The sequence below is a fragment of the Amphichorda felina genome, assembly GCF_050947745.1.
Source record: "Amphichorda felina strain 45539 chromosome Unknown scaffold_5, whole genome shotgun sequence".
Classification (NCBI taxonomy): domain Eukaryota; kingdom Fungi; phylum Ascomycota; class Sordariomycetes; order Hypocreales; family Bionectriaceae; genus Amphichorda; species Amphichorda felina.
In genome coordinates, this window is record NW_028145045.1 from 2,544,539 (window position 1) to 2,566,473 (window position 21,935).

The 21,935-nt window shown below is 55.3% G+C and overlaps 5 protein-coding genes across 5 annotated transcripts; 1 reads left to right on the top strand and 4 right to left on the bottom strand.

The window, feature by feature from the left end:
• Positions 1-101: 101 nt before the first annotated feature.
• Positions 102-5,638, bottom strand: ACO1O0_005641 (uncharacterized protein; the record flags this gene model as incomplete). Its single annotated transcript, XM_083195053.1, has 2 exons — positions 102-5,105; positions 5,159-5,638. The coding sequence occupies 2 exons, from the start codon at positions 5,636-5,638 to the stop codon at positions 102-104; spliced, it is 5,484 nt and encodes a 1,827-aa protein (XP_083049966.1).
• Positions 5,639-8,024: 2,386 nt separating this feature from the next.
• CWC24 (U2-type spliceosomal complex subunit CWC24) lies at positions 8,025-9,156 on the bottom strand (the record flags this gene model as incomplete). Its single annotated transcript, XM_083195054.1, has 2 exons — positions 8,025-8,463; positions 8,567-9,156. 2 exons carry the CDS (start codon positions 9,154-9,156, stop codon positions 8,025-8,027), a joined length of 1,029 nt encoding a protein of 342 aa, XP_083049967.1.
• A 2,512-nt stretch (positions 9,157-11,668) lies between these two features.
• On the bottom strand, positions 11,669-14,378 carry ACO1O0_005643 (uncharacterized protein; the record flags this gene model as incomplete). Its single annotated transcript, XM_083195055.1, has 2 exons — positions 11,669-11,692; positions 11,835-14,378. The coding sequence occupies 2 exons, from the start codon at positions 14,376-14,378 to the stop codon at positions 11,669-11,671; spliced, it is 2,568 nt and encodes an 855-aa protein (XP_083049968.1).
• Positions 14,379-16,538: 2,160 nt separating this feature from the next.
• ATG3 (autophagocytosis associated protein) lies at positions 16,539-17,707 on the top strand (the record flags this gene model as incomplete). Its single annotated transcript, XM_083195056.1, has 3 exons — positions 16,539-17,059; positions 17,122-17,602; positions 17,654-17,707. 3 exons carry the CDS (start codon positions 16,539-16,541, stop codon positions 17,705-17,707), a joined length of 1,056 nt encoding a protein of 351 aa, XP_083049969.1.
• A 1,447-nt stretch (positions 17,708-19,154) lies between these two features.
• Positions 19,155-21,014, bottom strand: ACO1O0_005645 (uncharacterized protein; the record flags this gene model as incomplete). Its single annotated transcript, XM_083195057.1, has 1 exon — positions 19,155-21,014. The coding sequence occupies one exon, from the start codon at positions 21,012-21,014 to the stop codon at positions 19,155-19,157; it is 1,860 nt and encodes a 619-aa protein (XP_083049970.1).
• Between the last annotated feature and the right edge of the window lie 921 nt (positions 21,015-21,935).

Here is a 21,935-nt window from a genome sequence, read left to right on the forward strand (position 1 = left end):
GCCACGTCCTCGCCTTGAGTGGGACAGTTGGCCCACATCATGCTTGCCTATACGCAGCTTTATTAGCCTCTTCGGTCTTTCGCATCTCGAAAATACCAATATCATAATATCTTACCATCACAGCAAGCTCTGACGTTCTCCAGTCGATCAGACTCTCTATCCTGCCGCTCAATTATCTCACGCAGGTCCTCGGCACTATCATGGACCTCGCTAGCTTCATAGACACTGTCATGAAGAGCGGGTCTCCGGGCACGTCTGCTGGAGAAACTCCCCGAGAACTTCCCGCCACTATTCCTCCAGTAACCGCCGAGTTTGCTGAGCGAGCCGCCCGAGGCCTTCGGCCCTGGTGAGGGCCGGCTTCTTTGCCGAGAAGGTGTCAGGGTGGGAATTTCCATTGACACATCTCCTGGAATAGGTGACCGGTTAGGGGTTGTCCGTGAGTTGTACGACGATAGTGATGGAGTCCCACGCGCCCGGGTACCATTTGCTGCCCGCTGTCCATACTGGGGGTTAAACTCATCCACGTCTTCCCGGGTAATGTTTTCGGCAACTTCCTCAACATCAGATTGCCCGTCCGCGTTCGTTCGCAGCAATAGATACGACAGAGCGTTGAACCAAGTCTCGTGTCGCTGGCCCGTAGTGCAGGTAAACTTCACAGTACGGCCCGGCGAGACGATGATGAGACTCTTGCGATGGAGACCTGGTGGCATCGGGTTGTCGTCTGTCACGACACGCACAGCCTCAATTGGGACGCTCTTCGCCCTGAGTTCGGTACGTCCAGCAATCGACGGGTCGCGGTCGCTCCAGTACAGCGTGCGCGTGTAAGGGTGGACCCAGAAGTAACGCCTGTGTCGCTTCTCGGACATCTCGTCACGACCGGTCTTGCGGGTGTATTTCCACAGGTACTCTCCAATCATTGTCTGCGTAATAGCCTGTATCATCCGAGGATCTGTATGGGGGCCCAATCCGGTCGGGTCTATCATCCCTCCTTGGCGGATATTGAAGCGGTTGTCCAGCTCGGATGCGAAAGATGACACTGAGGATTGTCGTGACCGCACAGTCGTCCTTGGTGAGTGGGGAACCTCAAGATTTCCTTGGTTCGAGTTTGTCTGCATGACGCGAGGCGTCGGTGTTCCGCGACCTGAGTGCCCTGACGTCGGGCGTTGGACACTTGGGGTACGAGATCGGTGCTTTATGGCAGATGCCGGCCACGAGGGAGGCCCCATATTACTCTGCGAGCCACTCGCAGAGCCAGTCCGTGCAGCCTCAATAAGTTCACGGTGGTTGGCAGGGAGCGGTGGCGCGTCTTGCATGGAGTTCCTACCGCTAGCGACGCTGCCAGGCCGTCTAATGGACCCAGCCTCCGAGATCGAATCTTCCAGCGGCTTCCCTTTATCGGGAGTTGGGCTTACAACACCATCATGGGAACGATGAATCCGGACTGTACCAGGGGTGCCCGGGCTGCCAATGCTGCTGGTAGACGAGAACCTCTCGTGGCCATAGCTTGGACGCGAGCCGGCCTTGTTGAAGAGTTGATCAATAGCATCGGCCGTTAGGGAAGTCTGAGCACCCTGATCACTTGTGGACAATGCCAACTTCCGCAGTGAACGAGACTCGGCATTAGCAGAGATCTCCTTGAACGGCCGTTGAGATTCGGGGGTGTCATTCTGAGCTGTCTCTCCAGGGGATTGCCTCGTCTCATCTTCGGCAATGATCGGGGGCGAGTCGGTGTTATTGGACAATCCAAAGATAGAGCCAGAAACCTTCTTTTTGGGTGTCTCGGGTTGGTCCATATCCCTCGGGAGGATGAAAGCGTCCCTCCTTGGGCTCCTGGGTGAAGTAGGCAGCGTCTCGATGGACTCGATAGTTGAAAAACCAAAGTTGGGGGGAAGTACATCCACCTCCACGGGGCGCAGGGGTTCAATGCCCTGGGCAGCGATGGAAGACAAAACCAGCTTCGGTGGTGCAGGGAGCGGCTCCATAACGGGCGCGACATCCTGAACAGTGATCGAGGACAGGCCAAGTGTTGGCAAAACAGGAGCTGACTCAGACATTGGTTCGACCTGTTCTGTGGAAATGCCCGTGTAACCGAGCGTTGGCAGAACAGGAGCTGGCTCAGGCACTGGTTCCACTTGTTCTGTAGAAATGCCCGTGTAGCCGAGCGTTGGCAGAACAGGGGCTGGCTCGGGCACTGGTTCCACTTGTTCTGTAGAAATGCCCGTGTAGGCGAGCGTTGGCAGACCAGGCGCTGGCTCGGACACTGGTTCAACCTGTTCTATAGAAATGCCCGAGTAGCCTAGCGGGACTGGCTCAGGTATCACCTCGGGTTCCGCTATGGGTTCCAGGTGTTCGGCTTGGATGCAAGATAGGCCCAGCACAGGCAGAGGAACCACGATCTCTGGTTCGATCACCGGCTCGACATGTTCGATAACGAGCCCCGACATGCTCAATTCTGGTTGCTCGGGAACAACGGGCTCGGGTACCGCAGCTACGGACATAGGCTCTGGCTTTGGCTGCGGCTCCTCCACAGGTTCAATCTGCTCGCCCAGGATGCTTGACAAAGTCAGGGCAGGAGGCGGGGCCTCAGGCTCAACCCTTGGTTCGACAACTTCAATCATGATCGAGGTGGTTGTCAGTTTGGGAGCTGGTGTCTCCGGCTCTTCGACAGGCTCCACCTGTTCGGTAGTAACCGTCGACAAAGACAAGGTGGGTGGTGGGATTTCTAGCTCTGCAACAGGCTCCACCTGCTCTGTAGTAACGGTCGACAGAGACAATGTGGGCGGTGGTGTCTCTAGCTCTGCAATCGGCTCGACCTGCTCTGCAGTAACCATCGACAGAGACAACATGGGTGGTGGCACTTCCGGCTCTGCGATAGGCTCCACCTGCTCTGCAGAAACCATCGACAGAGATAACGTCGGCGGTGGCACTGCAATAGGCTCCACCTGCTCTCCGGCAACGGCCGACAGAGACAACGTCGGCGGTGGCGTTTCTGGCTCCGCAACAGGCTCCAGGGACTCGGCGGCGATAGTTGACAGAGTCAAAGCCGGAGGAGGCGTCTCGGGTTCGGGCTGAGGCGCCAAATTCTCAGTGACGACTTGAATGGACGAGAGGCTCAGAACTGGTAGGGCCAAAGTCGATGGCGGTACTGGGAATTGAGAAAGCCTAGGGTCCATATCGGCCTCGTACTGAGCACCTGCATCACTGTAGGACACCGTGGAGACAGGTCGAGAATTTTTAGTCCTGGTAGTGAGCGAAGAGATCGACTCGCGGTTGGCAGCATTGTCAGCAACAAGCACCATAGACTCGGGTCGCTGCATTTCATCGCCATCAATTTCTAGAGGGGCAGGCGACGCTGCAACGACGTCAGCCCGGATCTCCACAGGGTCGGTCATGACGCCACTGTCGACCATGATGACCCTGGGCAGAGCTGGAACAGCTGGAGGAGGAGAAAAGGGGCGGCGCCGAATCGAGCCCGGGGTGACCGAACGAACGCTTCTCCGACTAGGCGTAGCATTGCCGACAGAGTCGTCATCACTGACGGCATAGTCTTGCAGCTCGGCAAAGAGGCTCTGCCCGCCGTTCTGGGGTGTCCTTCTGCCGCTGCTGATGAGACTGGTAGGACTGCCTCGCAACGCAGGCTCTTCGTTTGCGTGGCGTGAGTTACGGCGGAGCGAACCACGGCCAGCACGGAATCGGCTCCTTTGGGACGAAATGGTACCTGTTGGTGTCTTGGCCTCGAAGTCGTCATCGTCACCGGATGTTGAGGCGGTGCTGTCGAAAGAACCCCGGGAAGCGTGTCTGGAAGGGCCCGCAGGGAGGCTAGGCGGACGCTTCATCTTGCCAAAACCTCTCGAGACCGCGTCCGTCTCCGTAGCAGCGCCATCGTCGCTATCGGACAGGCCCTCGTTACCGGTCTGGAAGTCCTCCGTCTCGGTGGCACGCTCGTTGGCGGTCTCAAAGGCGGATTCACTCGCTTCATTGGCAGTGTCGAAGTGATCCGTGGTGTCGGTCGGTTGGACATCGTCGTCACCCTTGGCAGGGCTGGCACTCACAGAGGATGGCTGCTCCTCCTGATCTTCCCACTCCGGGTCCTCGAAGAAAATCTCATGTCGGCTAGGCCTGTGGCTTCCGAGAAGACGCGGCTGCCTCTTAACTTCCTTCGCCTCGGCCTTCTTGCTGCGCCTGTTGGATGTGCCGGCATGAGGCTCAGCCCGAGTCTTCTCCAAGTCGTCGCGGAGGTCTTGAATGATGCGGCGGAGCTCCAGTTTCTCGGTCTTTTCACGGTGAATCAGACTGCGTTGGCTCTGGATAGTCCTCTGGGCGTGGTGAAGCGACGACCTCATCGTCTCCGTTTCAAGCATCGAGTGGCGGGGCGTTCCCTTGATTGGAGATGGAGGCGGCGATTGCTCAGGTGTGAGATTATCAGCAGCCGTCTCGAAATCGTCATCGCTGTGGCCAGACGTGTTCTCTCGGTCCAGAGCCCTGCCTCGCTGCGTAGAGAAGGCCTTGGCGAGCTCCTGGTTCTGGCTAGTCAGGTCCTCGATCTTGCGCTGCATGGCAGTTCGTTCGCCTTCAGCCACGACCGCATTGCGCTTCGCGGTGCCAAGCTCAATATCGTGGTGTTTGACGGTAGCAGTATGCGCCTCGGTGAGCTTCGCGTGGGAGAGCTTAACCTCATCCAGCTCCTTCTGGGTGGCGTTCTTTTCTGCGTTTGACGTGCTGAGGGCCTGGGTGAGTTTCTTCTCGCGGTCTGCCGCCTCCCTTTGCAACGAGGAGAGCTCTTGAAGTCGAGTTTCGAGGTTCCAGTTCTCCTCCCTATAGCGGTGCTCGCTCTCGTCCAATGTTTTGAGACGCTGTTGCAGGTTCTCGGTTTCGATTTCGAGCGAGGACTTGTCAGTCTTGAGATCCCGGACCTCCTCGTCTCGTTCCGCGAGCATCGACTGCAGGCTACGGACCTGGGCGATCAGGGAAGTGCTGATCTCGGCGGCGAATTCAATGTCATGGACACGGTTCGACGGCTGGTTCCTAACCTTCCTGTTGGGTACGCTAAGCTTGGCAGGAGACGCGGTGGCCTGACTCTCGAACTTGGAAGGGCTAACGGAACGCTAGAGTGGCCAATCAGTCCATGCTCTCGACAGAATGATTCACAGATACTCACCCTTCCACTCTTTACCTCGGAAACAAGCGGTGAGCCAGGATTGGTTTCATTGCTGGGTACCCTCTGCTTGGGTAAAAATACCCTTGCCGACTCCCTGGCCAGATCGTTGTACTCCTTCTCGATCTCAATCAACTTCTCTCGAAGCTCGGGGCCTAGCTGGCCCTCCGCCTCCAGCTTCTCGACCTCCTGCAGCCGCTCGGTGAGGGCCTTCCGCTGGGTCACCAGGGCGGTGCCCAGCTTGCCGGCCTCGTCTAATTTCCGGTCGGTCTCTGCGAGGTGTGCCTCCAAGGCCCGCTTGGCCTGGCTGGGTGACGACCCAGGCCCGGCAACAAACTGCTCATGGTCGTAGTTGGAGAATCGGTGATGGGCGGAAGCGGAGGAGGCGCGGGACACAAAGGGGTCGTCGGAGCTAGCGGTCGGGGAGTCGGCCCCGGAGGGGGCTAAGAGATTGGCTCTATTGTCGGAAGAATAGGAAGCCATGGCGGCGGTTAAAGATGGTCTCGATTGATAGAAATGAGACGACGCAGACAGACAGAAGATCTGTCTAGAAGCACTGTGAGACCATCAAATCTTGGCTGGCCGTGTCGTGTGGTGCCGCGACGTGGCGTGGGTATGCGACGTGTACGTGTGGATGCGAGCGAAACAAGTCGACAAAACCCAATGGACAATGTCAGACACGCCGTCCTCAATCGTGAGCAACCCTGAACTCTCAGGTTGTGGTTGACCTGAGGTGGTAGCCCCTTGCGTGAGGTGCACCAGGAAGATGCTGCAGGGAGAAGCTGAGTGTGCGAAGCCACCGGCGCGGAGAAAGCTGGACACACAAGTGGGGAGGTTGTATTAGGTACCGTTACCAAGGAGGCAGGACCGGCGGCGGCAAAAGTCGACGAAACGGACAAAGTGATGCAGCACAATGAGAGAAGAGCTGCACCGAAACAAACAGAAACAAGGCCGAGTTCGAAAGTTGAAAATCAAAAAAGGGTCGAGTAAGGAGGGTATGGAATGAAGGTTGCTTGAAGTCGCGTGTACGAGGGCGGTCTGTGAGGCCACTGAGGTGTCTCTAATCGTGAGCCTCACCCGAAATTAAAGGCGCTGCCGCAGTGTTGGCGCTTTGCTGTGCAGTGCTTAACGCGACCACCACCAATGCACGATGCGTTGTAGCTGTGGCGCGCGCAGTACTCGTACCTCGGCGGTTCTTGAAACGACTGTCAGCTCCCCTCCCACCTAGATGAATTAAGTTCGGGGCGAGGCATTACTCCACCAAAGAAAAATAAAACGAAAAAAGGGCCGTTCCGAGATCGTTGGTTGCCGAAAGTCAAAATGACTCGACAGCTCAGGTCTGGTGAGGCGAGCTATAAAAGCACCGAATAAAAGCAGCCGAAGAGAAGAAGAATAAAAAAAGAGAGATGGGAGGGCTGTCCCGATTGCTGCAAGTTTGAAGACGCGTCTGGCGCTGCACCAGTCGTCAAAACAAGCCAAACCCCAGAACCAGTCACGCGGATCTCAGAGTCTGCCGGGAGCCCGTCCTTCTCACAAAAGGCGACGAAAGAACGGCGAGAGGGAAGGATAGAGAGAGAATGGGTCGTGAAGTGTAAGGAGGAAGAGAGAAGGACGAAAGAAGGTGAATGATTCCACATCCCACTTCGTAGCCTCCGCTCTCCAATGCAGTGCCTCCCATCAAATTTGGGGCGTCCGGGGTGGATTGTGCGGTGGAGCGTTCCAGGTGGCATTCCTGTCTCGACTCTCAGAGCCGCCGGCGCGATGCCGTCCGTGGTTTCTGATTTCTTCTCAACGCGACTTGGCGTCAATACGAGTAATAAATTGTCCATCTGGCATTCACTACAAAGCCTCATTTCTCCCCTAGTGACGACGCATTCCTACCTCGCACTTTGTAGAACCACCATCTCTACAGATGTGTCTCTGCCCCTGTTGTAAAGTTCAACAAAGGAAGCCATCGCACAACGCGATCCACCGTAGATGATAGGCAGATCACGCTCGAGCAGCCGCATCATCGCCCTACCCGTATTGGGACATGTTTGAACTGATCTGATTGCTACTGTGTATGGAGTACCTCACTTAGGTGATATTACTATTGCTATTAGTATGTACTCCGTGCTCGGAGTACAGATACTCGTACGTGCTCATGTCGGCTCATTCTCTCCCGGCAAGCTCTCTCACGGCTCTCCGCAATGTCCCCCTGGTTCGCGGCAAGCCTCAAGTTCCAACTCGGCCAGCTCAGCCGCGCAAAGTGATCAAAGCTCTGATGATAACCCGTTGAAATTTGTCAAGGCCCAATCCCATTTCGTCATCCCTATCAAAAACAATGACGCGCGCATGGCCATCCCTCATTTCGGTCAAAGAAAACAATGCAGGGGGTGTATCTCACCAATCATATTGTCATATTCGACGAAACCGGGGCCAGCTGCCAATGCATGAAACCGCCATCTGGAGACAAGACGGCTTGGGCGCAAAGAATAATATCCGCACGTTGTAAAAAACATCCCAAATCATCCTAGCATGAGGTCAGGAGGTCTCTGTTATATATTGACACACAAAGATGGATCCAGCAAAGGACAAATGGCCGTGTTGAATTGGCTGCTATGTTTTGAATGCCTAATGTTACTATAGTGTTCCGAAGATACTGCGGCTAGGTACGCCCGATATCCTACCCTATGCCTTCAACATGAACACGACATTTTGGACCCAAGAGTCCACAGGTATTACCTAACTTCTCATAACTCCTGCAATCTCTGGTTACGAGTAAGGCAAATTTTAAAGTAAAGACCAATTTTGCCTTGGTTAGGTGGAGCGTCTGCCACGTGGATATCATTTATGCCGCTAAGTCAAATCGCATATCTGCGCCTCACTACTATACCTTTTCCTTGGTATCATCATCCTCTTGGTCACTGACCGGCTCCCCAGCCTCAATCGCCTCCTGCCTCTTCCTAGCCGCCCGTTCCCGTTTCCTCTCTAGCAGCTTCTTTAGTCGCTTTGACGAGTTGAACACACCGTTGGTCCCCGCGCCGCACGCAGCGCACGTCGGGTCCTTCCTATACCGCTTCAGCGCGCAGGGCTCGCAGAAGTAGTGCCCACATCGCGTCACGATGGGCTCCCGGTATGACTGCTTGCAGATGATGCACGCAAACGGGATCTTCTCCAGGATCGCCTCGTCCTCGTCATCCTGGGTCTTGTCTCCCGCATTGTCCCTGTTCGCGCTGGCCACCACCATACCCCCGAGGTTCTTCTTTCCTTTCGTGACGTTTTCCCATTCGCGATCAAGCTGCCATCCTTGCTTCATGTCCTCACGGCTGTGGAGAAATATGCACGCGTCTCCGAAACCACAGTGCCTTTTGACGATGTCAGTTGCTGTTCTGTAAAGGTGAACCAGGGGGGAGGGGGAAAGCAACTTACCCAGTCAACTTGTAATCCTTGCAAATATCCGGCTTGAAATCCATGAATGTAACTGTCCGTATATTTGTCGGCGCCTTCATGGGGCCAACCTGCCGTTGCGGCGCATCGGGGTTCCTCTGGATAAAGGACGTCTGATTCGCCAGGCCCTTGTATGTTCCATCAGGCTGCGAGTCCTTGGCCGCTGACGATGACCTCGTCGACCCTAGCAGATTCTTGGCTGACATGGCGCCCTCCGCCTCCTCGTCGTACCAGTTAGTCTGCTTGGTCGCATCGTTCGAGTTGGTGATGCCGCTGCGGTCAGCCGTGTACACCGTCGCCGAGATGTCCCTGTCGCCCGCTCCCGCCGATGCCGTCTTTGACGACGCCGTCTTTGACGACGCCGTCACGACGGCTGTCTTCTTGCGCCGCTTCAAGCGCCGTCCGGATTCGTCCTCGGATGACGAGTAGTCGCTATCGCTGTCGCTGTTGACGGGTGGCGGCGTGGTGGGGCGCTTGCGGATGTTGGCCTTGCCCTTGGTGCCTCGCTTTTTGAACATGGTTACAGGCGCGTTAGCGGCCTCGGGCGCCGCTGTGGATTCTGGATCGGCCATTATCTTTTATATTGACCGTGGATGAGTCGTGGAGTTGTTGATGCGAAGTCCTGGGGTTGAACTTGGAATTTTGAAGACGACAATATGAAGCTTCCCGAGCTTCTAGAAGGCTGACTAATTATGGGACCCATAACTTTCCCTACATCCTTCGAAGTTTGACTACCAACGATCACGAGTCAGGATCATCGACAACCTTTAGTCCTGATAGTTTGCCACCACAGGGCAGGGATTGCATTATTTCCGTCCATTTAGAGCTCTACGGCACACGTAGAAAGAACGAACGAGACCCTAGTCTGTCTGGTATAGTACTAATATGGTTCGACGTGCTCACCAGAAGGACTCCCAAGCTCGTCTTTCTCAAACCCCCTCTCCATATCGCAATGGGTTGCTGCAACGCCAGTTGTTTATTTACCTTACCCGAGTCAATGTCCTTGCTACAAATTTCTTCAGATTAATATCTGGCAGGGAACTTGAGGGCTGCCAGGGTGTCCAGCAATGGGCTGCAACTCCAGTATCGATAGGTCTTTGAGGGGGTATTAATGGGAATCTCCCGCAATCCTTGAGCTGCACCATTGCGAGCGTCAATCATTTCCGTAAGTGTAGATACCGTATACTCCTATCTGGATCAAACACATGATCCTCTGAGCGACTTATTTCGTGGTGTTCCTTCAGGCTTCCTCGTACAACAGTTCTCCTGCCTAGACCATATTGATATCCCCCTCCATTGAAACTGTACGTCGAACCAACGTGTGAGATCCAAGGCACCTTATGCCTCGGCCGTGGCATTCAAAGCAGATTGCCAAACTCCCGTTGATGCATATAAGGCACATGTAGATTTCTGACTCCCCCGGAATTTTCAACGAGCAGCTGTCACACCACGTACGGGTTAGTTCAGGTGTTGCCTTGCTGAACTCTACCGGTCCCTCGTCGCCAAATTCCATCTGGATGCCTCGTTTCTTGGCTTCATCAATCAATAAGGTAGGCATGGAATTTTCCCCACACTGCCTCGCCCACCACAGAGGCGTTCGTCCGAAACCGTCGGTCGCGTTGAGGCACTCGTTGCTTGCGTAGGTGAGCATCACCTTCGTTGTTTCGATATGGCCATTCCTAATAGCCATACAGAGCCGCGTCGAGCCCTTCCAGTCGATATCGCCCACTGAGAATCGGCCATCATCCAGTAACATCTTCACAGCATCTGTATGGCCGTAAACAGCTGCTATTAAGAGTGGATCATGCCCATAAGCCACTGCGCCGGGGTCATCATCCTTGTTGGAACCAAGCGTTGGCGGCGGATCTGAGGGTCCTTCGTTAATATCATTCATTTTTGGTGTTGCGTTCTGTAGCTTAGTTCCGAGGTCGACGAATGCAGTTGAGTCCACTGCAAGAAGCAGCTCGACAGCCTTGGTATGTCCCCCCATTGCCGCGCCCATAAGATACGGTTCGATCAAAGCTTCTGTCATAAAAGATTTCTCAAGAAGAATTTCTACTATCTCGGAGTTCCCGTTTAAGGCTGCCATGGTAAAGGGCAAAGATCCTCGGCTGGTTGGGACGGTAACGTCGGCCCCGTGATCGAGAAGCAGCCGGAAGAGCTCGATGTAGCCAGTTGTTGCTGCCAGGAGAATCGGGGTCCATTCTTCATCGTCCGAGCCGCTGATATCTGCCCCTCTATTCAGAAGGAGTTCTGCTGTCTCTGGCCTATTGTTCACGCACGCTGTAATCAACGGTGTCCGACCTAGATTGTTGGTTGTGGCTATGTCAGCCCCATGGTCGAGAAGGAACCGGATTATATCTGTGTGACCTCCTATTGCCGCGGCGTTGATTGCATCATCCCCGTCAGTGTCCTTTGCCGCAATATCAGCCCCCCGGCTGTGGAGGAGCTTGACTATATGGAGGTGGCCACATTGGGCAGCCGCACTCAAAGGTGTCCGGCCAGTATTATTCCCTTCAGTAATATCAGCCCCATTGTCAAGGAGAAATTTAACCGTCTCCAGATGGCCAAAGTAAGACGCAGTATTCAGAGGCGTCCATCCATCGTTGTCGGGGGTCGCAATGTCGCCTCCTTTTTCGAGAAGAAACTTGACAACATCAAGGTGGCCTTCTTCAGATGCACAGTTGAGGGGTGTCCATCCACCATGATCGGGTTTCACAATATCCCCGCCCTTTTCAAGAATAATCTTGACAAGTCCCAGGTGGCCACCGATGGAAGCCGAATGCAAAGGTGTCATGCCGGTACTGGTCGCTGTGGCAATATGAGCCCCATTTTCGAGTAGTAGTCTGACAATATCAATGTATCCTTTTTTGGATGCACAATTGAGGGGCGTCCATCCATGGCTGTTGGGGATCGCAGCGTTGGCTCCCTTCTCAAGGAGAAGCTTGACAATCCCTAAATGGCCTTTAAAGGAAGCCAAATACAAAGCTGTGTAGCCACCCGGAGACATTTCTCTGTCGATGTCGGCACCATGCTCGAGTAGGATCCTGACAGCATCGAGATGACCCTTGTCGGCCACTAGACTTAGATGTGGCCAGCCATCCTTGTCTGGGGCATTTGGGTCAGCGCCAGCTTGGAGGAGTAGTGAGATTACGCGACTGTGGCCTCTCAAACAGGCTGTTTCCATGGGTGACGTCCCATGCGTATCTGCAATTGCGTGCTTGGCCCCCTTATCCAGAAGCAGCTTTACCACATCGCTATGGCCTTCAATGCAGGATATCAAAAGGGCCGTCCGACCAGCCTTGGTAGTGGCGTTGATATCGCAGTTCAAGTCCAGAAGCTCTTTAGCCACTGCGATATTCCCTTCTTCGCAAGCAGCCCAGAGTGCCGCATTGCCGAGGACTGTCCTTCGGTCTTCATCCCATTCCACCTTCCTGATAAGTGAGATAGCTGCGTCATCGAGATTCAGCTTTACGGCATAGTAGAGTGGTTCAGGCAATCTATCGCCCCATCGCCCCTCTTCTGGGGACTCCTCATCCTGGGACTTCTCATCTTCTCGGGCGTCAAACCAGCTTCTCCAGGAATCCCAAGTCCGGTGGCTCTTGCTCAGAAATTCCATCACAAGTGCCATTAAATCGACTTGACTGGTATATCCGCCTGAATTGACGTGTTGATGCCATGAAGATGCTGCATATTTGCGAAATGAGGCTTCGAATGATATATCCTCGGCGAGAAGGGGTAGCTCCCCCCAGACGGCCTCGAAGGCCAGATATCTCAGGCATAGCTTTGCCAGTAATGCATTTTGGAATTGTTCGTTTGAAGCACAAAGTCTTCCATTGGCCTTGAGCAATGCCTGAGGAGGGAGCTTCCGGAGTAGGTACTCCTTGACCGAGAAATGCGTCAGGTGGATCGTCTGTAGAGCGGGTGACGGATCGGACGCGGGGCTGCGGACTTCCACAAGCGGTGCACAGAGGTCTAATATCCTGCTGTTGACATAGTCCTCATCTATGTCGTCGGGCAGCTCCAGCATCGGGAAGTCCTCGTCCTTCTCTTCTTCCTCTTCACCAAGCTCCTCGCATTCGACGAGGACCGCTTCGGCCACCTCAGCCACTGTCAGCGGTCGCAACGCAAATGCAGCCAGGCGGAGCAATGAAAACGCCCTCCGTCTTTCCTGGCCTGGGAATCCCATAATTCTCATCCAATTTTGATCGTAGATGCTTTCGATTTCGGTGGGAGTTTGGTCGATAGCGTTGTAGAGCTGTCTCTTATTTAAACCGCGGATGAGCGACTCGCCCTGCATCTTCACCCAAATGAACTGGCCTTCACATCGGTCGGCCATCTTCTGGGATAAGTCCGTGCGGATTTCTAAGCTTTTATTGGGCAGCCTCCTGTCCACGATGCTCTGAGAATAAGCCGCATTGTCAGCGTGGACGTCTTCGGGTAATATCTTGTACTTGATGAGCTCGGAGACCTCAAGGCTCTCGAGGGCCTGTCGAATCTCGGATGTGTCGCGGCTGAAAATCATGACGCGGGTTCGTGTGCCCACCAAAGACTTGTCAAGGTCCTCAAGGAAGTCCGAGACGGGAGAGGAGGACATCAATTCCATGCCGGCGCATTCATCCAGACCGTCAAGAATGAGCACACAGTCAGGCCTCTTCTGAACAACCTCCGCAAGAAGCTTGAGGACGGTTCTACGTGATGCCTCGCGGTTCTCCTCGGTCATCCACGTATGACTGGCGAGCTCGAGAGCAGCCTGGTCGACAGCGACAAGCTGACTTAACCACGAGCGAATGGCCATGTAAGGGTCGCTGCGGCTTTGGAAGTCGGCCGAGAGGAAGAAGTACGCAACGGGGGCTGTGAGGGTAGACGAGAGATGCTGGACTACTCTTGAGCAGAGCATAGTCTTGCCGAAGCCCGCCGGACCATAAATCCAAAGGAGCTTGGGCTTGTTTTCAGAGGACTCAACCCACGAGGAGGTCCAGTTTGCGTAGATTGACCGCTCGAGGATCCAGTCACACGTTCCGGAAAGCCTCTTCTCGACCGCAGACTCGTAGATTTCGTTAGACAGAGATCGCCCCAACAGCCAAGAGTTGAGCTCCCGGCGAGTTGCAGCTCGACTTGCCTCGCCGAGTCTTGCTAAAATTTCCCGTGTTTCCTCAGACATGCCCAGGTCAAGCGTAGTTCCTACCGGTGTGCTGCCGTAGGCATTCTCGGCCATGTCCTGGCCTTGGTCCTCTCCTTGTTCGCCAACTGGCGTGTGCGTACTGTCGTAGACGGGGACCAGGTTGTGAAGTTGCTGAACAAGGTCGCAAAATAGCTTGATCCGGGTCGTCCTCTCCCCTTTCCCTCCAAAGGCCCATGCCAGCTTCGTCCTCCGAGACTGTTTCGAAGTTCCCTCAAAGCCGTGCCTATGGTCGTTTGGCTCGGCTCCTGCCAGGCCTGATTTTGTGCGAGTAGGCTTTTTGGGGACATCATCATTTGCGAGGCATATGTTCTCAATCACGAGAAGTGAATTCTCCACCGCCTCAAGAACCTTGGGGTTCCGCAGCGCCCTGTGGATGTTCTTGTCGAGTGGCTGATCCGGGAGCTTCCCCCCGTGAGGAATGAGATGCTTGAGGCCGATGCGCTCGCCCCATATCTCGAGACGCAGCCTCTCGGCGTTGAACTGCGCATCCAGCACTTGCGAGTCGGATTTGAATGAGTTGTAGGCCTGGACTCTCTCGGCGGCGTCGATGCACGAGCTGTAGAGGCCCGCAACCCCAAAAGCGAGACCGACGATTTCAAGCCCGGACATGGCTATTCGTACGTGCAGAGTAAGGAGACAAGTCTTAAATGCCTGGCCCTCTCCCCCTCTTTCTGGATACTTGTAGTGTGCATCGCCGCACGCCCACTCCCATCAATTAATTGGTGGCGCAAATGCCTGACAGGGTCGCCGGACCACGCTGTGGCCTTATTGGAGAGATTGAGAAAGTGCCTTGTCAATCTGCATTTATGGGGTAGATATGCTGACATGCAGTCGCTATCCATGTCTGGCCACTGGAGGCCGACTCTACTACTATGTAGGTTGTGGTCGTGTTATGGACGTTTTAATGCAACTGGCAATAGCCGCTGGTAGTACGCAGTATTCTACAACTTGCACTCTTGGGCGATCAGCACTACTCGTAGTAGCAGATATGTCAGAGATTCACACCTACCATTGTAGAGAATGTCTGGATGCACTACACGAGGCATTACATGATGGTTGTGACCGGACGATCGCTGTCCAACTTGAGGCCTTCTCCCATCCGTCTTCTTCGCTCGCGAACCCAGGCCAGCCACTTCGCATGCGCCTCTTGGCGCTGTGCAATTATTTCTGGCGTCCCTCCCCAGTAAGTAACGTCGTGCTCCTCCATGAGCTGATTCATATCGTATCGCTTATACTCTTGGCCTCTGACTAGGATTGTAATATCCTCCAGCACGCTTTCGTAGAGGAAGGCCCCGTAATTCATCGAATAATAGCTTAGGTTCAAGAGAATATCGAGAAAAGCTACCATATAATCGGCAAGCCGTTCCTCCGGGGGGGTCGAGGGATTGTGCGGTCCATGGTTTATCTCCCATCTGTGCAGTCGCCCATGCTCGCCGTCCTCCCAGAGAATGCTCTTATGGGTTACGCCGTCAGTAGGCGCGCTAATATCAATAATTATTCTCTTGACGACAAATCGGGGTGCAAGCCCTTTTTGATGAAGATGATCTTTCCAGCCCAAGTAACCCGGGCCAGACCTAACCAGGCCGAATAGTAGATCGTACAAGGACCAGACGGCACCGGGGGGGCCGCCGTCGCCGCCTTGAAAGCTCAGACTGCGCTCAAAGCGAGGATCAAGATCCTTGGTAGGCTCGAAGAGTCGAAATGAGGCATGGACGGAGTCTATGTACTGCGTTCGCGGGGGAGCTGGGATGGTCCAAGTCGTCCAGAGGCCGTAGGACTTGACGAACATGATATCGACATGATAGTTGGCCCGTAGGCGCTCGAGTACATCCTTGGCCTCCACGTGAATCTGCTTGTTGACCAGGAGAAGAGGAAGAGCGGGGTTGTTTATGGGCAGTTGCCAAATGCCACTATACGGGCTCGTACGTCCTTCCTGGCTGGCTGCAGGGCATGATGGTGTGTCAGCTGGAGAAGATATTGCCCTCTGCAAGATTTTGAGCCGGATCTCGGGTGGAAGCTGAAGGAAAGACATGCTTAGTAGCTCTTCAGAGATATTGTGGGCTGGGGATCGATTGGTGGTGATTGAGGTTCGAGCTATTGCATCTAGAGTCCTCGCCGCTCGCGGCCATGGTTTTCATACAGCACCTGGGAAGCTTTTGCTTGAAAATAAGCAAAATATGGATCTCCTAGCCTATTCCCAGGCCTCAGCCTCAGATTGACGGCCGTGCGATGCTATTGGCCCGTGGCAGATGGAACAACTGAGAGGGCCTCAGCAAACAATCAACCACAGCTACAACAATTACTCCGTAGTTAGGCAGAGTCCGAAATCGCTAGAACCTTATCATTTGCTGGCGGCTTGATCTCTCCCCACCGTAAGTCACACCTGGGCGGCGGGCATGACCACTGGCCCACTGCCGCAAGCGGACCCACAGGTCCCACCAGCCACAGGTGACAAGGCAGCTCCAGAGCCTCCAGGTCCAGGTCCAGCCACAGCCTAACAGCCACCACCCACCCCGCCATGTGATCCCCTCCAGGTCGTCACTTGCTCACAGTCATCGGTCGGGCAGGCAGGCAACCACAGGTCATCTATCCTTCTTTGCTTCCTTTCTCAGTCTTTTCACCCCCGAACGCTTTGGATCAGACAAGTCTCGCTTTGTTAAATCCCACAGAAGACTGACGACACCGTTCATCAACGGGCGCACATCCCCCCACCCAACCTTCGAGAACCACCCCGCATTGTTGGATCGTCCCTCAACGGACTCCCTGACCATGAACTACATCAAGTCTACCGTCAACACCCTCCGCGACCGCTACACGCCCGTCACCCATACCTCCACCTTCCGTCAGACCGGCCAGATCACCCCAGAAGAGTTCCTCGCCGCCGGCGACTACCTCGTCTACAAGTTCCCCACCTGGTCCTGGGCCGACGCCGACGCCGAGTCCCGCCGCGTCAGCTACCTGCCCCCCGGCAAGCAGTTCCTCGTCACCCGTAACGTACCCTGTCACCGCCGTCTCGACGACGACTTTGCGGGGGACGCGGGACACGAGGAGGCACTCGTTAACGACGGCGAGGACTTCCGAGGCGAGGGCGCGGGCGACGATGATGACGGGTGGCTGAGGACGGGCGGGCTGGCTAGCTCCCAGCCCCTCAAGGCGAAGCAGGTCCGCACTGTGGACGACGCGGGGAACGCGGAGAAGGACGATATCGAGGACGATGATATCCCAGATATGGAGGATGAGGATGACGACGAGGCTATCATCCGTGACGCTGGTGCTGATTCCAAGAACAGGTATGCCTTTCTCCATGTTCACCCCCCCCATTTCGAATCACGCTCCTAACAAGACTTCAAAGTGGCCGTCGTACGTACACCCTGTACATCATGTACACGCCATACTACCGCACCCCACGGCTGTACCTCTCGGGCTACCTCCCCAACGGCCAGCCCCTACCCCCGCAGGCCATGATGGATGACATTGTCGGCGACTACAAAGATAAGACAGTCACGCTCGAGGACTTCCCCTTCTTCGCCAACAACATTAAGATGGCGTCAGTGCATCCCTGCAAGCACGCGCCCGTTATGAAGTCGCTACTCGACCGTGCCGACGCCGCGCTGCGCATCCGCCGCGACAAGCTGCGCGCGGGTGAAGCCACCGCCAGCGGAAAGGGCGCCCAGACGGGCATGGAGGGCCTTGTGGATGAGATTGACAGGCTGGACGTCAAGAGTGCACAGGAGGCTGCTGATAAGGATGAGTGGGAGGAAGTGCACGAGACGGACGTAGATGACCAGGAGGTTGCTATCAGGGTGGACCAGTACCTCGTTGTTTTCCTCAAGGTTGGTTTTACCCGCTGACTCTCTGCGGTGTCCCTGGCTAACGAGATGCAGTTCATGGCCAGCGTGACGCCCGGCATCGAGCACGACTTCACCATGGGCGTCTGATGCGCTCTCCGACTATGAACGAAACGAATTTTCTAGGAGTAATGGAGTTTAATGACGGACAGTAAGGGGGGTAATGAGATTTAGGCTGTTGTTATGTTTCGGGTAGGATTAGGTATCCGTGATCTCACTCGGCCCTGGTGCACCCAGCCTCCTTGGGGCAAAGGGTTATAATCGAAATAAATCCAACACTCTTCAGGGACATAGGGTGGACGTAACATATGGTATAACGGTATATACTGTCTATATCTCCCAGCTGTTTCTGAACCTTGCCCATATAAATTTCCTATATACTGTACGTAGTATATACGGAGAGATACAACTGCAAATATGGCCATCTACTCGAAAAGCTAACCAACATCTCCCCAATATACTGGATATCCAGTGAACATATGTGCTACATTTTCTGCTTTTTCCATCCATCCCTTTTGGTCCCCGGGGGAAATCTTGTGACTGCAGGGGAATGAAATTCGAACCTGGCGAGGTGCCTCTAGGACTGATAAGGGGGGCCGTGTTGTGAGTTTCGTTCTGGAGTAGCCGCTCTTAGATATCCGATACTGAATTTCTAGGTCTATTGTATTGAATAATGTCTAGAAGGAACAATTTACGGGTCTACTTATTAGGTAGTAGCATTTCTTCGGGTGGTTGTTTTATCCTATACTCCATACGAATACCGCTTGGCCCCAGGCCGACATCAGATATGTGATGTGATGCAACGCTAGACTTCGCACCCATATTCATAAACGAACATCATCCCTTGTTCAGTACCCAGCAGGGAACGCCAGGAAATGTCCTTGCCCTAGGTCTTGGTATTGACGCCTAATCCAACTTGGGCCACCCATAATCCTTCACCAACGAAACCTAGCTCCATCTACCCGCGGGAAAAGAACACCTTGCTATCTCGAAACCAAGCCCTATCGGTCGCCCTGCTCCGTCACTCCGTGAATAACAAGGTGGGGTATTCAACAATTTCTTCCGCCTAAATGCAGTGCTCCTGTGAGGCTATGCGAGGAAAAAAGATAAGAAAAAAGAAGAGAGCCGGGTGGTCTATTGTGGGAACGAATGATTGTCATCATGCTGAGCAGAGCTGATCCCTCCATCTTTGAAGGGGACAAGTAGCTCTAACAAAGGGGAATCTTGAAAGTTGTGGACTGTGCGAAGATGCTATGTCCTGCATCGGAAGTGTGAGGAGAGGTTTGGATTCGAGAAAAGAGAAGGAGGTGTGAACTCAGGGTGCCGCTTCCGACCCTTTGGCCGAATTCACTGGTCCAGTGACCCCCTCGGTTGAGTCTGAAATTCTCGAGGCCACGGGGGACCAACGCACATCACTAAATGGTGCATCAAAGTTGAGTGAAGGCGGCCTCCTCAGCAGTAGGTCCGGAGAGCGTCGCTCCAGTTCCACCTGGTCCAGCTTGTCGGCGACCTCTTTGAGCGCTCGCTGGGGGTCCCTCTAGGCTACCCCAAACGGAGCTCCAAAGTTGGTCGTGGTCTTGAGCTTCAGTGGGACGTCGCCCTCAACGCCCTTCTCATCGCCAACGTCTTCTTCGGTGTCCTCGATGCCCGCATGGAGGCTGTGTGAAACGTCGCCTCCCATAGGTGCGCCAGACCTGCCCTGATGACGGGGCAAGTGCTGGGTACCCGAGGGGCCGGCGGCATCCTCGTCGCTGAATGAGGACCGCATGACGGTAGGCAGAGCGTCTCGTCCGTGGCTGATTGGCTCCAGCTTCTTATTGACCTGATCCCAGAAAATCTCGTCTTGCGCAGGTATGTTCTTGACCATCAGGGGGCCTTTCAGTCGCACATCGCCCATCGCCTCGAACCGTTCCTCTGGGTCCTCAGCCCCGTCCCCGTGTACACGGTGCTGATCTTCATCGTGGCCATGTTCGGCTGTCTCTGTCTCTCGGATTCTCTGCTCGGGAGCCTCATGCATTTCGATCTCTTCTTCCTGCTCGGGCGGAGCGGAAGGTGCGCCTTGAGACGGTGCAGTGTCGCCGTCGTGCGTAGCAGCGGCGCTTCCGCCTGCAACACTCATAGTGGGAAAGAGGGAGAGGGAGTGGTTGGGCGTGTGCCCGGCGTGCATAGTGAGTCGTCGCGACTCCTCGGCCCGCAGCACCTGGATAGTTTGGTCTTTGGGCGAGAGGCGCTTGAGGCCGTGTCGTGACTCGGCCTGGCCCGCGTCGGCAACCGCGGGAGGCGATGTCGCGGGAGAGCTTTTGTTAGAAGCACCAAACGTAGGCCTCTGGAGGGCGTTTGCCTTCAGAGGGATGCCTTCGAGCTTAGGGTGGACCTCCCGGACGTCTATGACGGGTGCTGATTCTTCCTTGTCTCTCGAGGCCGGTGCCAAAAAGTCCTTGGGGTTCTGGGTCTGAGGTTGCATGCGAGGATCAAGTGGGATAAAGGGAGATGACTCGGGTTGTCCAACGGGAGAGGTCCTGGAACTCCCCGGGCTAAGGTGTCGTGGGCGACGAGATGCTCCGTCGAGACCGGGAGGGAGGGAGGTCAGGTCAGCCACAGGCGCAATATTTTGTTGCGAAATGTTCTGGTATATAGAGTGGCCAATAGGGCCAGACTCGGTTGAAGCATCGACGCTGTCGCCACGTTGGCTGGAGAGCGGTGACATAAGGCCTGGTGCGTGGGCACCCTGCTGCGCAGCCACAGCCTTCAAGGTCGTGTTCTCGCCCTCCAAACGTTGTATGCGCTCCTTGAGTGTCTGGTTCTCGCGCAACAGCGCGGCCTTTTCATTTTCCCATGCCTCTCGTACCTCCTCCATGATGATGCGCTCCTCCTGGTAGACCTCCTCTGCGCGCCGTCTATTTGCCTCGAGGTAGTTGCGCTCAGCCTCCCAGGCCTCGCGGATCAAAGCGTTTTGCTGGGCCAGGCGCTGCACCAAGTGGTTTGGCGCGTGTGTTGGCGACGACGAGGTCGCATCGGCCGAGACAGATCGGTAGAGGTAGGAGGCGCCGTTGACGTCGGGAGGGCTCGATTGATAGGGCGCTGGGTAGTGTCTGGCGGTCTGTCGGGTCGGGGATAGACTACTGCGGTAACGTTGCTGGCTCGGCGGAGGAGATTGTCCCGAAGGAGGGAGAAGATCGTTCGGATTCGATGGGGGGAGGGTTGAAGGGGGGAAGGCGCTGGGCAGACGAGAAAAGATCGACGGGATGTTGCCGTTGTAGCTGCTGCCGTTGGCATGCGATTGATTTGTGGGCGGCAGGCGATTGGAGGAGTGAGGGCTGCTAGCGGTGTGGAAGTGGTGGTTTATGTCGAGGCCGCCGGTGGGCAGGAAGGCGTCCGAGGCCAGCTTGGTCGTCATTGTGGGCAGCTTCGGTTCAGGCAGTACCGAATGTGGGTGATTCCATGAGCGGCGCGTGGGCGGTGCAGTGAGTCAATGACTCGTCGAGGTTGAGGCGGTCGGCTATTGATTCACACGAGGGCGCTGGCGGGTTGGGATGACGCCAAAGGCCTGGCCGGGTAAAAGAAGAATCGGTGTGAAGGATCAAGTTCCGGCAGCTGGCACCTGGCACCTGGGAGCCGGGAGCGGGTATCAGGCTATCAGCTTGTGTTCGAGACTTTCGAGTGGATGATTTTAATGTTAGTTGCAGCGTCGCAACTGGGGGGAGATCGACGGGGGTGCTCGGGGCGAACCGACGGATTGATATCTCGCCGGTAAACTTGGTCTTGGACCTGCGAACGAACCCCAAACCTCTGGAGTTTCTTTTTCCACTCTGTTCGCCAGCCGGGTTTCCTGTCCCGATCTGTCCCGCTTCTCGAGCTCTGTATCGACGACGCAGGAGCAGGTGGCTGGCTGAAGACGCCGAAGATGGAAGTAGGAAAAGAAGCAGCGGGCTGGATGCCGTGCGACTCAACTCGACAGGACGGCAGACGACAAACAGTCGTCCAGAGTCCAGCGTCCAGAGGCTGGCTGAGAGACTCCCTGCAATGCGGCCTGATCCGCCGCCGCGTGGCGCCAACAGGCTCGATCTAGTGGATGCTTGTCCACGTCACAGGCACAGGCACAGGCACATGCTCTGACAGTCTAGCTCAGGCACAAGTTTCCGTACAAATAGCACCAGCGGACGCAGCGGCGACGTGAGAGATGGCTTGCAGTTCCGGAGGCCCCAGGTCTTGGGACGATGTGCGTGGCCTGATGGGCTTATTGTGAGGAGAATGTGGCACGGAGTGATGGTTGGTGAATATTGGAGGCATCTCGCTGATCCCTTCAGGGTCCAGTGAC